The sequence below is a fragment of the Solenopsis invicta genome, chromosome 6, assembly GCF_016802725.1.
Source record: "Solenopsis invicta isolate M01_SB chromosome 6, UNIL_Sinv_3.0, whole genome shotgun sequence".
In the NCBI taxonomy this organism is placed as follows: Eukaryota; Metazoa; Arthropoda; class Insecta; order Hymenoptera; family Formicidae; genus Solenopsis; species Solenopsis invicta.
In genome coordinates this window covers 23,469,723-23,487,844 of record NC_052669.1, presented here as the reverse complement: position 1 = coordinate 23,487,844, position 18,122 = coordinate 23,469,723, and the positions used below count along the sequence as shown (strand labels likewise).

At 35.4% G+C, this 18,122-nt stretch overlaps 1 protein-coding gene and 1 long non-coding RNA gene across 3 annotated transcripts in view; one reads left to right on the top strand and one right to left on the bottom strand.

Annotated features, from left to right (window-relative positions):
* Window positions 1-18,122, bottom strand: part of LOC105193733 — a 181,435-nt gene that overhangs the window by 11,885 nt on the left and 151,428 nt on the right. For both annotated transcript variants that reach the window (XM_026137806.2, XM_011158299.3), the window contains exons 4-5: window positions 5,116-5,238; window positions 3,047-3,235 (exon numbers count right to left, since the gene is read on the bottom strand). In XM_026137806.2, coding sequence (XP_025993591.2) covers window positions 3,047-3,235; window positions 5,116-5,238 — 312 coding nt within the window. The remainder of the gene's footprint in view (window positions 1-3,046; window positions 3,236-5,115; window positions 5,239-18,122) is intronic.
* The window catches only part of LOC120358072, a 72,230-nt gene that overhangs the window by 36,059 nt on the left and 18,049 nt on the right, over window positions 1-18,122 (top strand). The gene's annotated exons all lie outside the window — the stretch shown is intronic.

The window sequence follows — 18,122 nt, the reverse complement described above, 5'->3', positions numbered from 1 at the left end:
CGCCGATAGCTCCCGTGCGTCAATAATCCATCGCAAACATATCACTTAACGCACTGGTTCGTGTCGAGCTGCACTCGCGGAGACAGACGTTGTTCTATTAGTCAGCCGAAAACGCGCGTTTCTCCGGGAATTAATTATCCGTCGCGTTCGTCTGCCGTTTGTTTCGGATAATCGAATTTCCAGTGCGCGCGACGCAGCCAGAGAGGCAGAGATAGAGTCCCGACTCTCGTATATTAAACTAATTTAAACACGAGTGCGAGTTCCACTCTCGTTCTCGTTCCCTTCCTCCCTCTCTCTCTCCATCCTCTTTTCGATTCTCGCAGTTAGCGATAGCAATAAACAAACGAACAAGCCGCGAGGCACGCGCTATTTGCTATCGATTACCGTGGGGCCAAAAAACAACAGCAATATATCGATGGAATTGCGGCAAACATCGTGATACCGCACGCTAGAAATGCTGGCCGAGCGAAATCGCAGAAAGCCAAACGATATTATAAAACGAGCGCGATTCGGTCGAACAGCGGTATGGCGATCAATCGCTTAATGAAAATACAAATGTTCATTTCGTTCCGGTTTTCCCTCTCTTTTTTTTCATCTGCCTACGCTCTAATTTCGTTGCGCCGTCGCAGCCGCCGATATGCAATAGCAGTTACATGCAAATAAATAATGCACGCTGTTGTAAGCGGCGGAATATCGCAATGGTCTATCGATCATCTCGCTGCTTAATTATAGCAGTGAGTGGGATTCAATCGCGTTGATGGTTCCTGATTAATTCAGCGCTGACCGCAGATATTTAGGCCGGCTTTGTTCTATGTATTGAAAGGTCGCGAGTCGCGTAGCAATGTCACGAATTCGCGACATGAGACGTTCGTTCCCATTACGTGTTTTATTTATATACTTAAAGACAAAGGCGCTGCTTGTACGAAGGAGGAACAGCCTTTGTGCTAAGAGTACCTAGAAAAAAATTCCGCGTAGAAAAAATGTAAGACAACGCAACTGGAAAGGCAAGACATCGTTTAAAGAACGCGATGCATAATTAATTTTTATTCCAACAGCATGTTGTTTAAATATAAAAATCACGCGGATGTAAATAAAAAGAAAACAAATCTGATTGTATTTTACATGGCGCGAATATTATGCTCTCCAGTTGCATCACTTCGTTCTTTAATATTTAATACTAATTCTGCAGTAAAATTCCGTGGGGGAAGAAAAATTTGAATATTGCAGTAAGAGTGAAACATTTTCAAATAATTTTAAATGTTGCGAATATTTCAACAAGAACGTTTCTCTTCATACTTAATTTTTGTTTGTAACAGTACAAATTATGATAGTTTGCAATATTAAGGAAACACAGTTTACGCAAAAATAAAGAATTAAAATAATTTGCGTAGCGGGAACATAAATCATGTAAATAATGAAATCGAGAAACAATTTAAACAACCGCGAATGCTATTTAACCTTGCGCCCACAAATAAATTTAATGGTCAGCCACAAATATATCATTGACGAATGCGGATCGTCAGATGCATCTGTCAAATCTGATTAAATTAATTAATTAGAATCGCTGTCATGAAACGAGATGACGCGCAGAAGTGCGAGGTAAACCGCTACGCAATCAAATGAAAAGTAAACACTACATACAGGGTGTTCGAATGAGATCAGCATAATCAAGTATTAGCACACGACGCGAAATGACGGTGCATAATAATGTAACATTTCGTAAATGTAATTATATTGTAATAATTTCAAATCCGGAATAATCCTTCATTATTAGAGATAAAGCGTCGTTAATCCACAAATGTGCCGATAGATAAACATATATTATGTATTAATTAACGCATAATACGCGCAAGAATTTAGATCATTATTTTATACGCCCGTATAATACGTTAATAATCAAGTAGAATAATCAATACATTTATAGAACAAAATATACTTCGCGAAAATCTTAAAGAAATAAATAATTCTTGATTGAAACGTTGAATTAGTAAAGCTCTCTAGATTATGTGCTAAACAACACTTTAATCCACTCATAATCCACTTTTTTATAAAACAAAAAAAACGATATTTTCTTGTCGATTTTTCGATTCGCGATAAAACGATTTTTTCTAAACATTTATTTAGACGATAATTAAATATCGTCGTATCTAACAGATACGTAATATATTTATTGAACTGGTCAGGAACAATGTACTGATGTCTATGACCTCTTTTCTGTGTAACGATAAGGGACATAATGGTGCTCTGATGTGCACGTGTGATATCATAAATAAATGAATATTTTATGCCGTAATCGCGAACGCGTGCGTCCTTTGATCATTGGCTCGACCTGGTGCAGGACGCAACTTTGCAGTAAATCGGCTAAATACACTTGCTTATATATTCAGAGGAAAATTAATTAATTTTCATAACTATTAATATAGTCCCTCGTGTGGAACAGAATTTCCATAAATACATACTTGATGCAAAACAAAAAATAGAGATTTGAAACGTGCTTTTAAATAATTTATAAGATGTTTCGTGAATGTTCTTATTTCTGTTAGTTCTAATTTTTCAGCTTTAACTATTAAAAATATTTGTTTTTTTTTTGTAAAAAGAAAATTGCTGCCTTTGAAATATATATTGAGTATTCACAAAAAGTTTAATTTAATTTTTTAATTCTTGAAACGAATTATTTCGTCCAAGTAATAATCATGTAAGAATTAATAGTGTAATTTCTTCATTAAAATATTTTAAGAAAAAGTGACTTAATTTTGCAATTTATAACACAGCAATTAACAGTATTCAGCTCATAAAAATTATTTTTATATGTGTTCTCGTGTGACCACATTAAAATACAATTGTTTAGAGTAACGGCATTACGCAAGCCATCACGAGAGCGAAAAAGTTTCTCTCGTAATTTAAAGTAAGAATACGCGAAGTAAAGTCACAAAGAAAACGAGCTGGCTAACAGTAGCAAGGTTGCATCGACTACGAGCGGTTGCAACAACAGCGACAACGACGCGAATCGATCGTGTACGTGTAAGGGAGGTTTTTTGTGACTCACATGGGAAGCTGACTGGGGGATGAGACTGAGCATTGTGCGCGTTATGGGGGTGCCTCGGGGTAGGAACACGCTGCCTGCAAAAGCAGAGAACCGCCGCCGTTACCAGGCCGCCCATGCTGAGTATCAGAAAAACAAGGGCGATGGCGAACCAAGTAGTCTGCATGCCTAGGATCGTCGATGCCTCGGAATCTAAAGTTACAATGAAAAAACATTAATCAGAAAAGTTGAACTTCAAAAACAGATGAGCTCTAATTTTATTTTATTTTTTTTTATCTGAAGTATAATAAAAATAACGTGTCTACATATATAGAGGGGGAAAAACATGGCCAATGATTCTATAAAACTGCTCAACTAACCTAATTAATTTCCAAGTTAAAGTCACGGTTATAAAAAATATGGAAGACGCTATTTAAAGTGTGAGAAAAAATTATGATAAAAGTTACGTAAACTACATTACGTAATGTAACCGTCTCATAATTTTAATTAACTTTATAAGCTTTCATTAAAGAAGAAACTTTTTGTCTTTGTAGTAAACAGCGCATCGCGTAAGAACAATAAAAAAAGAGCAGACAAGAGCGAACTTCTTGTTGAACCTCAAACACTTGATAATTAATCGTGTCTCATCAAAGATCTGACCTGACACGCGTGCACTTTCGTCGAATCAGGAAATCGATATTGCAACACGTACTTCATGTTTTACCGTTACACGATATCTGTAAATACATGGAGTAATAAAAAACTCCATAGTTAATTTTTGAGTGGTTCGATGATCGTTACGATAATGAAATAAACGATAGTAGTTGCTCGCAACCTACATAAAATGCACAAAATAATATAAAAAATTGCATAAATTTTCATAAACATAAATAATGAAAAAACTTTGTGAAAATTTTCAAAATTGTTACGGAATTATGGTAAAGTTATTATATAATTTAGTAATTCACGCTTATTTCAGATCTAAATACATAATTCTATATATTGTTTACATAATATCGTTTGTTATTATATGATCATGAAATGGTGCAAATTAACTGTTTACTAATTGAAGTCGGAAATTGTGACAGAAATATGGTGAATTAACAAAATATTAGTAGAATATGCTAAATTCCTGCGAGCGCGAGCATTATGCGACAAGTTTGTAATATACTCCGCCGCTATTGCGAATTACTCTTGGATATGTAATGAATACATGGCAATTAACCTCTTCAGATGTCGACGCATGCGTACTTTCAACCATTAACATAAATGTTATGTAAATTTGGTTCGCGCGCGCATTTGCAACCATTTCTCTCCCATGAAATACTAACAATTGTCACACACGCGGGCAAAAATCAAGGGGATCATTAAATTTTGCCCTGATAAAGCACTCGATAAATCGCCAGGCATATAACTGTAATTATCTGCGGAATGAAAAAAAATGTAAACTCTAAATTTATATCCAAAGACATTAAATCTAAATTTTCATAAATTACGCTAAATTTGAATAAAATAAATAAAATTATTAACGACACACAACACATTCGTATGCACGCCGTATTTGATAAAACTCTTATATTTCTACAATAAACGTAATTTATGAATTGTAGAATTTATCCCATTTTAACCATTTCGTCTCAAATTAAAGTTATTTATGGCTAACTTTTGGCAATAAAATATATATTTTTTTTAATTTGCATTTTCTGTTTTCATTATCTTTTTTTTTATACTTGAAACTAACGCATGATTAACCATACTAAATCATGCGAGATTATATCTTCCCGATCTAAATCGCTTTGCTCATTAAATGTAGCGTGTCCCAAAAGATATGTACATAGTTCCTTGTGATATGTGATACAGCTTGATGGCATATTGATTTCATGATAACTAGCACATTATTATCGTCTCTAGTTAATTATTAGCATTTGAAATATTATACAATGCAGTATAACGATGAACTGTTCCATCTTTCGAATATGTTTTAATTCTAATCTGCGAGATAAAATTTCAAGAGTTTAGATATCTATATTTAAAATTGTCAACAACTTGAATAAAATTTCGCTAAGAATAAAATTTCGAAAAAAGAAACTTACTGGCACAAAGGGTGGAAGCGGCCTCATCAGATCCATCGCCACAATGATTCACGCCATCGCAAAGAAGATCCGTTTCGATGCAGAATTCATTCTGAGTGCATCGAAAATCTTTGCAGGTGTGTTCTGAAAAATTACAGACATTTGTCAGTAACTCAATTCCGCGATTAAATTTTTTTTTTTTTATAAACATTCTTCTTGTTACATTTTGCGTGAACTTATCACATTTCGTTTGAAAAGATGGTACACATTATATCCTGTTTGCATCTTTTATCTGTGTCTGTCTGATAAATATACGAGACACTTGAGAGTTTAATTATCGTCGTACATTAAGGGCTATCTACACTGAACAAGTCATGATACACTTTCCTTTTACTACCCATTGTACATGCGCGAATGACCTCGACGAAGGGTTGTGCACCTTTCGAGCTCGAGGCGAGTCCCCTCCTGTGGACGACGAAGCTTCAATGACAGGCTATTTTGAGAATACACAAGACCTTTTTACATATAGCCTTTCACGTAATTTTTCACGAGATAGATATATTCGTGATGTTATACACGTGATTATTCTTTAAAAATAACAAATAATCTTTGCACTGGAAAGTTTCGAAGAAGAGAAATAATTCCATGACCCAAAAGAAAATACAATAATATATTTATAATGTGATGTGATTTAATTATTTATGAAGGAAATTAATTTCTTTTACATTGAAAATTTTAAAAATAGAAAATAAATTAATGGTTAATGAGTCAATCAAATTAAGAAATATATATTCCAGAATTATATAAACTATATGAATATATAATTTTTAATTTATTTTCTATTCTTGAAATTTTCATTATGATGAAAAAAATTAATTTCCTTCATAATTATGTAACATAAAATCTTTTCTTATTTCTTTCATTCCGAAGATTTTATTCTTAATAAAAATTTCATTTTCTGTTTTTTATAATATTGTAAATATCTTTAAGAAAGTTTGACTAACATTTACAATGTGAGAGATCAAATTAAGTAAAAATATATTTTTAATTTTATAACCAAAACACACATTTTTTAATTTTTACTTTTTATTTCTATCTTTTTTTTATTCAAAAGAGAAAAAATCTTACCTAAAATATATATATATACAATTTTAAGAAAGACATTTTAATTGATACACATATGGAGTGTAACAAATTCAGATTGCTTCGACTTGTAAGTACGTTATTACTAGCTTAATGAAGGAATGTCCGTGCACATTTTAACGGCGCTCATAAAGAACGAAATTTAATGAAATGTCTGATGAGATTGCAGAGTGATACGATTAATTAGCTGGCATGCAATTTGAATATCGATCATCTGCTGGATTTCAATCCATCGTACTGTTTAATATGAAATTACTAGCGATTGAAATTCTACCATCGCTTTGCGGAGGAATTAGCCTCGACCAGGTGCGAATATAAAAGCAACTGTCTGATTTAATTGTAACGAATGTTTCGAAGAACACACTCGACATAAAGGCATTCGGGTGCACGCGAATTCAATTACGAGGATCACTCGAAACTTGAGTTCGGCATTAAGCTAATGGCTTCGATAAGTTTACTCTTTTGCTAATGAAATCTTGAGTTTCAGTAAACGTTTTGTGCCGCGAACGTGTATACCGCAAACTGCAATTTAAATTGTTTGGTATCAGAATTTAATTTGCAAAAGAGTAGCGAAACTTATCGTTTGATATTTACCCTAGTTTCTGTTGTACAACGTAAAATAAACCTGTTTCTCATAAACTGACTTGCATTCTTCACGTCAATTCAGTCTTTCATTATGAATATTATATAATTATTAATTTCTATATTATAAAATTGATAGAATATATATTTTGCTTTAACTTTACGATAACAGAGAATTAATGATTAAACTGTTTGAGATTTTATAACAATAGTATTCCAAATATTTGGTATTTACGCTTTGAAACAATTTTCAATCGCGCGGAAAGAGCACGTCTGACGCATTCTCGGACATCGAACTGTCGTAATTCTTGAAGCATCTGGTCTAATTACGGTCCAACCCGTGGAATGCGAGTAATAACGAGCGATAAGTTTCACCGATCGTGAAAAAGCTCATGTTGGGTCAGCGAAGACAGCGATTTTCCACGTTCTCCCGCTGGCAATTATAACTCTTCGAGGGCTTCTAGAATCGCAGAGAAGGTAATAAAAGGATCGCCGACGATTCGAAAGGATAGGGTAGATGCGGCAAAAAGGCATATCGACGACCATACGTAATTTTATGTAATTTAACAGTTGAGATTCCTTCCTTTCTACCCGAGCTCTCTCTCTCTCTCTCTCACGATTCGCGGCCATTTTCGGAGTTTTTGTTAAAGTTCTGACGAAAAGAGGATCCGAGAATAACGTTTAGCAGCGGGGAACATTTTATTCGACGACGGACCAGATACAGAGTTTTCATTCAAAAGTGAAGTCTCATAATATTGATTCAAGACCATGATTTGAAACAATCTCGTCATTCGTGGTACTGAGAACATCGTTTAACATTTATAATATTGCAAATGCAATAATATTAACTACCATATGACAATCACTTTCGTACGTGACGCTAGACGTGATCGAGAAAGTGAGAGGAAGGTGACAAGAACGACTGTATGGACACCCGCGACAGAGTCAATGTTTAACCTCTCGGATTGGCCAATCATTTAACGTTGGACGGTAGACACCGTATACACGCTCAAATATGCTCAATATGTCGACGAAATTAACAGTCGTGGCTAAGCAAACGGATGCGCAGTCACGCCGCACCGCTGATGTGCAGTAATACCAAGTGTTATGCACATTGACACGCGCGTGTATTCGCATTTGCACAAGCTTATAGGCTTGGTGGGGGTGGTTCGCACATGAGGGTACTGAGAATGGGAATGCACGTGGCAGCTACGAAATTTGCTCGTTTCCATTCCCATAGGGAATAGAGAGAAACGTAGAATTTTTATCAGCATGTATATAGTTTCAAGTGTCTTGTTGAAACAATTTGATATAATTGCAATCTCGCACATAGTCACAGTGCACTTATTTAACGTCCATTCTGTTTAAACCTAAAGTTTATTTTATAATTAAAAAAAAGGAAAAGGAAAAAATGATTAAATATAATGAAGGAAATTTTTCTGTGATATTTCTTGTCATTTCCAAACTTATCTACTTGAAGATTATTTTGATTCAAAAGCCACGAAGTTTGTAACAAAATTTGGTAAATTCATAAAATATGCGCATGTATTTTACATCTACATCTGCATTCGAATATCCGTTAGTGGGAACGAAGCGTGAGTGCGTTTGACGTGCAGAAATAAAAATATCGAATTAATTATGTTATTAAATAAAGAGATAAAATATCAAAGGTAATTTCCGCATAGGGCTGTTAAAACTAAAGCGAAATTCACCTCTCGCCTGCAGGGAGGACCTCATTAAATTTTGTCGTGAGATATAACACTTGCACGCGAAAGCACATGGAGGTGGCACGCCAACTTATATCGAAAAAGATTTCTGTAATCTTTTGAGAGACATGCAATTCCGCAATTTGTGACGTATACTTGTGACTTTGTTACACGTAGATCATAAAAGATGCAAACAGCTTTTATTCAAGTATGACGTTTCAGACATTTTATAAATATTACAGCCATGCAAGTTTAGGGAAAATTCCTTTTCAATCTGAAATATAATGTCTTAGTTTTTTAAATTAAAGATATAACGAACGTTTAAATATTAGTTTATAATTCTCATAATTGTATTTTTATAAAAGTAAAAGTGGTTCCTGATTCATGACGAAAATGATACATTTGTGAGAGACGTATTATCCAATATTCAATTCAATTTTCTTTCTCTGAGTGATTATGTTTCATTTGCTGTGTTAAGCTTTTTACGAAGCCGATTGCTGACCATGCATTACGAATGTTTTCGTGTTTTGTCAGTGCCATTAGTAAGGGTGACGCTGTGGACGGGTCCGCTCGCGCATACTGCAACATGCAAGCCGATCTTTTTTGTGCTGTATGCGCGAACTTGTCGTCGAGCTTGAAACAAAACGTAGCATTGCGCGACATTGACGACAGGACCGATTAAAAATGCGAGACTAATGGACTGTACTACTTTACATTCCCAATTCGAAAATTAGTAATTTTAAATTTAAATTGTCAAAAATTTAACGTGAATATTGTAAAATGTTAAATGTTTCGTCACAACAGTCGCGTAATGTTCATTATTGTTTAACGTGTTTTACACAGTCGCAATGCTATCACTCTTTTCGGCGACTCTCAAATCAGTAAGTACTGGAGCTGTTCCGCATATATCACCGCAATACATTTCAAGAAACAGTGGTAAAGAATGACTTTAAAGAAAATGTAATATAATTTTTTACGTTAGAATTTGATTATCATTTTGCGCTTAATTTGCGCAATTAATAACTTGTTAACAAATTAAAACAACGTAATTTATATTCATTGAAACGGATAAAGGGCGATTATTTACTAAAAGTAGGAATCAAAATGTGATTGGGGTGAGGGATGCAATTTATTAATAAATTATCATTCCATATCACGACACTTATATAAATAGCAATTTTTCTTTAATAATTCTTGGTCCTGTAATTCTTTTTCTCAAATTAATCTCTCATTTTATTGCAAATTTTGCGCTCTATCGAATTTAAATGTCATTTATTTATTGCCATTTTTGAATTAAAATCGCAAAATAACAATTACCAGAAACTGAAATTTACAGACATTTCCATTAGCCGTCAGAATCTATTATGTATTGCGTAACACATGTGCTACCAGCCATTAAATCTGCTATAGACAATTTTTAGAAACACTTGACGTGTTTTTCATTCATAAGTGAAATAATTTTTATCCTAATACGAATTAATGTTGTGTATATTAGAAAATATTCCAGATCAATTTAGATTGAGTAGAAGGTGAAGGAGAAAGCGTCACCTTCGCTCTTTTACGTTGCGTTTACCGTTTTGCTCCACATTTACTCTTATCGTGATAATCCGCGTTTGCAAGACCGAAGTTAGAGATCGCGTGAGGAAGGTTGCATGTTGCTGCTAAGCCGCAAGCGACACACGCTTACATTAATGACACCGATGACGACGTTAATGATGATAATGACGATAATCCCAAGATCCTGTTACTACAAATGGCGGCGCGTTTCATTGAGATCGATGAGTCCAAATGTTGCGCCAAATCATCTTTTACTCCCAAATTATTCAGAAAATGTTTCAAAATTTTTGAAAAAGAACGATAAGGTCCATTAAAGTTTCGGAATTTTTACAAACGCCATTTAAACGATCGATTATGTGTGTAATTAACCGATTAAAAATTGAAAACAGCGTTTTCCATCCGCGCAGTAGTAGAGGTACATCTATACACCGTCGTAATACGATGACATTATCTTTCAATCATTGCCCTATTTACATATGATTAATGCATGATGCTTTAAAAACTATTATAGCATTTTGTAAGCCCGATGACTTTGCGACACCACATTTTGCCCGTATACATAATGTATTAACTGCCTTAGCACGGAAATTTTTTACCGGCAAAAAAATTTTTTAATAAATCACTTTCCGCTATAATCAACAAGAAAATAAATTGCTAGAAATGTATTTCAATGGCAGACATACGCGATAGAAATGAAGCGTTTCGCGCGAAAATTCACGAATATCCCGCAGCATGCAACAATATCCATTTTAACATTTATTTTAACATAAAATTCACTTGTATACATTCAATTAATTTTTATTTGAAGTTTTTAATACACACGTTTAACACATTGTATCATATCGCGTTAACATTTTATTTGTCTCTGTTAAAATGTTTATCGTTTTTTTTAAACTAGAAACTTTCGTATATACGCTTGAGTAAAAGTAAGTTAGAAAATGTATCGGAAGATATCGCAGAAATCACGAGATACTGGCAATGGATGACGAAGCGTGTTTGCGTTCGAATTCATGCCTATTAATTTCGCAACAACGTGTAATCGCGCGCTCCATGGATGTAAAATCCATTCCGACGATGGGTGCCGACCGGGAGTCGGTGGTTTCGGATTACAAATACGCCTCGTCTCGTACCTCGCCGTTCTGCGCAACGAGCTTTGCTGGGTAGTTCGCGTTACGGAAGCATCATGCAAATGCATAAACACATTATTTGCTTATACTGCTGGAGCGAAATTCTGGCTTGCGAAAATACGTGGGGGGTCGGCAAAGGACGAGGAACAATAAGGTAGAACAGAAAGGATCACTACATTGACGCGAGAAGGCTTAGATAATTAAAATACTTTCTCGCAAATGGTTTATGCATTTATATATTGCAGTAAATCATTTCTATTCAAATCAAAGTTAAACTATAGAATTTAAATGAAATGTAACAGTGTTTTATTATCTGCTTTTTAAAGTTATTGACAATTCATTTAATTATAATTAATAGCTCTAGCACAATTGTCGTATCCTAAATAATAATGTTCCCAAACCACTAAGATGCCACGACAAAGAAGGGTGGTGCGAAGGGCGAGGGAGTGCCACAGGACACGAATGTGCGCAGAGCACACGCATGCGAGTGTATGGGAATCATCCGTATGGAAATCGGCTTCCTCCCGCCCTTCACCTCCTAATTCCTCGTTCAATCTCGTGCACGATCACCTCAAGCAAACGCGCGCATGCTCACGCGAGCGTGAACACAAGGGATGAGCACCCTTAGTGCACGCGCGGTTGCACCATATACACGTGCCCGCGGTGTTTATTTCGCCGTCGTTTCCCTTCGGCGTCCCTAATTCCCTTCCTTCACCCTATTACCACCGTAAGAAGCGCGCTATCGTAAACTTGGTGTTGTCAAACGCTCCACCTTTTACGAGCGTTAAAACGCATCGTGAATTCTCGATCGAATGATCCCGAGGCATACCTCGTAATAGCATTACAAGACGCGAACTTGAACGACAAGGTCGGCCGAGGATCGAACCTCTTAAGGTTCGAGAAGCTCGCGTGAACAGCTCGTCGTGAAGGCGCGAGCGTACTAATGAATTTCCCTTCCGCGCCGGTTTCCTCGAAATTACTCGTTGCGTCGGCGTCGCCTGTTACCGGCCGCTTCGTTAAAGTTCGCCACTATTATCAATCCCAAGACAGTAATTAAGTTCTAATATAATAAAATTGATTTTGACGTAATAATCTGAAGATTTTGCATGGCGAGAGATTTTACGACTCTATATTTTTATGTAAAAATTTATATGGGAAAGGGGTGTATGTTAGAGAGAGGAGGGTACTTTCCAGCTACGACACAAGTCGACACTGTGTAGCATAGTGAATCGTTTTATCCCTATTGTTTGTCAATATTAAACAGGGATAAAATGATTCACTGTGTTACACAGTGTCGTCTGTGTCGCGTAGCTGGAAAGCACCCAACGTTAACTTTTGTTTTTCTACAAGATACGTCTTGTAATATGTTCTATGATCATTCGTTTATAGGATTTTTTTTACAGAGTGAAAGACGGTGTGATGCAACTTGACTTTACTGCCTTTTTGGCAGTGATTTTTAAATCCAGTCGACTCAGCGCAAATTTCCGATTTATGTTATACTTCTTGCGTAACTTCACGCTCGTTAGGTGATACCTGTGTGCGTCGTTACGCTTGGCAAATCTTACTATAAAACGCTCGAGTTTAAGAGGCAAGGTAAAGCGCTTCTTTGAGTCGAGTCACTCATTTTCTCGGCCGTTGCCTCGAAGATGACGCTTAAAACTATTACTTGTGAAGCAAGGGTGTCGTTGTGAGGAAACGTAAATATTACAAGAATCGCTCTCGCGGAAACGCTTGGAGAAACAATGCGGAATGGCTCTCAGAACGGCGGACAAAAGTCAATATCGTAGTTGGGTGCAGTCGTAAAAGGGAGAAAGAAAGAGAATCGCCGTTTCAAGTGAATCGCACACTTTTCTCCACGAAGGCCATAGCTTTAGTCGGGGTTCCCGTATAAACCTGTACGAGCTGGCTTCATTCATAAAATGCATCGCGTGTCTGTAACGTTACATGTGATAGGGCGCTCCCGGTGCAACGAATTGCGAGGTGCAACAACCGTGAACCGGCAGTCCGGGGGTTAATGTCCGCGGATGATTGAACGTGTCTGACATCTTGCGCTTCCACGCTTGCGTCTAAAATAAAGGGCGTGTCAAACGCAGGCTTTATCGTTCCGAGTGCATTTGCATTTAACCAGCATTAGGCATCTACGCGTACATGATAATCTGGAATAAATTGCAGCGACGAATGATCAGGTCTCGACGTATCGTTGTTTGTGTTTGTGAATTTATGCTTATCCCTATCGTAGAAAATATTCAAAGTTGAATATATGTAATTAAATTTGCCCTTTTTTAAAATAGTATAAATAACAGGTCTTTCGATACTTTAATTCTTCTAATAATTTGCAATTTTTTGCGGATGTAATTTTAAGTAGTGGCGTTTACGAGAAAAGAATGATAAATTTGGGGTAAAGAGAACGACGGATTCTATCTACTAAATTTGTAGTGTCTTCATCTAAAAATGTACAGTCAAAGTAGGCTACACGGTAGATTGACAAGAGCACCTTCATTAATTTAATAGCGCAGGAATAGTTTCAAATGGAAGGATTAAGATACAAGGCAATCACCTAGGGTCGTAATGATTGTCTTCGTATCGTCAATCCGTTCCATCCGTAATGGAAATATCTATAAGCCGCAGCTTCGTGTAGATTTTATGTCAGTGTCGTGCATAAGATGGATCCGGATTGACTTTAATGTGCGGATTAAATCGGGTAAACCGAAATCCTGCGGATAATCCTGCCGGGACACAGTCAATTAAATCGAAGTGGAGGACCGGTAAAGCTGAGGATCAAAATCCTTGGAATCGCTTCTCCGAGTGTGATGTGCCATACGATGTCCGAGTACGAGCCGGATCAGCACGTGATTTCGCTTCGTTTCACAACGTCCACCCTCCTTTATACGTATTTCGACAATATTGTTAAAACAAAAAGTAATTATTTTTTTCCCATCAGATTGATTTGTTCTATACGAATCCTGAGCACACAAACCTTTTCAAAGCGGCCGAATCGGGAGCTTTTGCTTTATCCGCGAAAATAAACGCGAGCGTTTATTTTCTGTAGAGATTACATGGATTTCAAAGGTATTAATGGTTTCAGGCGCAATTTATACAGACTGCATGTCCAATTTAATCGATACATTTTCGCGAAATAAAATACTAAAAGAAAAGTATGTACATATATTTTTTCTTTTTCTATGTATAAGTTTGAGACGAAATAACGATACGCATCGCTATCAATGATTAATATTCAAAATATATTGTACAACTCATTATCTTTTATCAAAGATAAAAAAATGAATATTTTTGAAATTTAAGAGACGGTCTCAATCGTATTCTTTCATTTAGAAATACATCTAAATTGTTTATTTATAAAATTGTAGCAGGATAGTTTTTATTTCATATACTTCATTTTTTGCATTGAATAACTTTTGTATTTCAACTAACGAGAATAGACAGTAAATGAGATAATCAGTAAACCTGGCTGAAAGAAACAGAAGAGCTAGAATATCAAATCGCAAAATTGAATTCCTCTTTATATTCTAAAATAATAGCTTCTATTTGTATTCGTCCTACTTCTCTTTCATAATAAGTTTATTTTAATATGACCCACATATGTTTATATTTATAAAAAGAAGGGAAGAAAAGATAAAAGTTTATTCGAAACAAATTTTAAAACTAGTATAATAGAAATTTTAAAGAAACAATACGGCAACGGCATCTATTAATTTCGGAAAAAAATATAAAAAAATGTAGATTTATTTAAATTAAAAAAATAAATAAAAAAAGAGAATTATATGGAATTCACTGACGTAAAAAATATGATTAGGCACGGACGTGTGAGCGGTGGGCGTATGAGTAATTTTATGAATAATAATTATTATTGTTCTTAAGAATCTCAATTGTGTCATAAAAATCAATATTAATCATGAAATCATTAACAGATGATAAAACAATGTCCATTCTGTGTAACTGCAGACCTGATTGCACGTATTCTATGCAATTTGTTATCTTTGATCGGTTATATTTAAAAAATTATATTGCAGACTTGACATTAGGATTTTTTATTCCATTTTATCTTCACAGAATACGCTATTAAAATACTGTATCCTGTTTATGTGACATCATGCTCGTTAGAGCATTAGCTTTATTTTCCTAACGCAAAGAATTCTCTTCGATATCAGTGCAGTTGTAAACCGCTAGCGCGGAATAGTGAGATATATTGTTGATTAAATTTCATCGGTGGTTCGCCCTACACCGTCCATTTCGACGAAGTTTCGTCGAATGACAAAACTTTTCATGCACATGCACTAGACGCGACATATTACTGCGCATTCAACCTCGTACCGCGTTAGAAACCAGTACCGCTAGGGTCTCGTCCGTTATTACATGAAGCTGGTTACTCCGCAGTTTGCTGGAATCAAGTCTGGGAAATCATCATCTTGTTTGCAAACGGGTACGTACCCGTAAATGATGCGCTTATTGATAAAGATGAGAAGATGTCATAATACTGCCTCTTTCAAATTTCAGTAATATTAAAATTTTATCTTTGATAAAAGATAACGAGAGGTGTAACTGTATTACTAAAAACATCATTTTTTTCTAAAGAAAAGATTTATACATATGCATATAGTTTTTTTTTTCTATAATTCTACAATTCATAATATAAATTATTATATCTATAAAGAAAAAGTAGAATATCGAGGATGAACAAAGTGAAAAGAGTGAGAATTTATTTCACTTTGTGTGTGTGTGTGTGTGTGTGCTTGTAAGAGACAGGAAGAAAGAGAGGAAGATGACTAACTTTAAAAGTAACTCTTTTACTTTAAAACAAGATTTCCCGCACATTCCTTTTACAACTCTCTCGAGAAAAATCGCTTGGGCATTATGTCGAAGCTGTGCGTGCTTACAAAAGCTCTTCGGAATTGGTATTTCTCCGAGTTGGTCGCGTTCGCCAGCTACTAACAACAACTGCATAAATTGAAACGGAAATGCAGATATGTTGAATTCAAAGAAATACTGGCATTACAATCGAATGATTTACGCATTATTATCTTATTAATTAAAATACTATTAGGATTAAAATGTAATTTTGGATTATCTCTTTCGCTACTTATACGCGCGCAACTATTGCACAATAATTTATATGATAATTTTAAAATCAAAAGTATCAATAAGTAATAAATAAATAAAAAATATAAATTCAGTGTTATTGATAAAGTGTTCGTTTAAATATAACTTAGCCGTACGTGTCTCTGCATATTCGTTGAACTGCATTATAATTTTGAGCAAAACCTGGAAATTGAGGATATCGACACGTCCATTCCGTGAAACGAGAAGATTGCCAGGTAAAATAAAACTGTTGATGATTGTAGGGAATTATCATAAGAGAGCGTACGTAAATAAAACTGTAGAAAATAAGGCACCCTTGGCACAAGAGTTATATACTAATGTCTTTATTCTAGCCCGAATCGATATACTGGTAACAAAGTACTTCAAAAATATGTTCCTTTTACACCAAAATATTATTATATTAAACAAATACATTATTCAAAATTGCAAATTTTATTTTAAACTTGTCTATTGCAATTTTTTAAGCTTAGGAAATTTTTTTTAATAAAAAAAAATACATTTTTGTAAAAATATATACTTTTATAATAAGTGAGCAGCATATTACGTTATAGTATATAATTTTGTATATTTTTTTGTTTTCTTAGATTAAAAAATCAGAAATATAAAAAATATATCTTAAATATATGTTAAAAAGTAATCTAAGTAAATATATTTTGTAGAACTGTAAGAAAAAAGTACTTTATTAAAAATTCTTCATTTCTTCATTTTGCTTACATAAATATTTCAATTAAAAATTTTAACTTGACTGTAAGTAAATACGCTATTAGGACTCACCAAGTAAATAATTTTTTTATGTTAAAATATTCTTTCTCTCAATTGTTCATCTTGTATCAATTTTACATATTTTTATTTATATCATTTAGTTTATTTATTGTTAGTTATTTTATGACACTTTATTATTACGATTGAAAAGATCGAGGTCTATGATATTCCAAGTAAAACATTTATTATTTTATTATTATAATATCAAAAGGGGTTTAAAGGGGGAAGAATTAATCGATTTTAGGTCCGTTTTGCTCGTCGTCTCTGTTTTCGTGTTCCGACGATAATTCTCGACTTCCGGCTGCAGCACGGTCGGGCGGAAGAGATTGATTCGACGATGCGTTCTCCATCCGCGGTTCAAATCACATGCAGGGACGCATCCGGACGCGACGGACAAAAAACGACGCGGGGGAGGACGCGTGGTATTGAAAGAAGGAGAACGAATGCTTTCGGGGGTGTCGGCGCATCGAAATCGATATGCGAATGCTACCCGATGTCGGCAAAAGTCGGGGAAGATTGAAAGTGCGTCCGCGCTACGACGGTAAGAATTGAATTCGTCGAGCAAAAAAAGGAAGGACGGCGGAAAGCGAGAGCGGCGTAAAAACCCCCGACGGGAATGAGAGACGAGGGTGAGAGATAGGAAAGGCACGTGGAGACGAGATGGAAGAAAATGGAGGCACTCGGAGGAAGTCGTGCACGATGGCGCATGAATCATCCTTCCGATCGAGAGCACGAAAAAAGACCTCCCCCTCCCTCTCCTCCTCCCTTTGCTGTAATGCTGCTCGCCAGAGATGAAGTTATTAATTTCCCGCTATTGCACTTTCCGCCCGCATTTTTCATCCTCGCGTTGCACATCCGCAGAATGCGCGCACGATAAAACGAAAGTGCGTTATTGAGTTCTCCCGATATCGCAAAGTCTTAAAACTAAAAAGTCGTAATACTTTATATCCTCTTTATATCCCCAGATGGCGAAACTCGTCTCGCCATCTTTCTCGCGTGTAACTAGCGCGCAGTTAACATCGCGCATATGTCA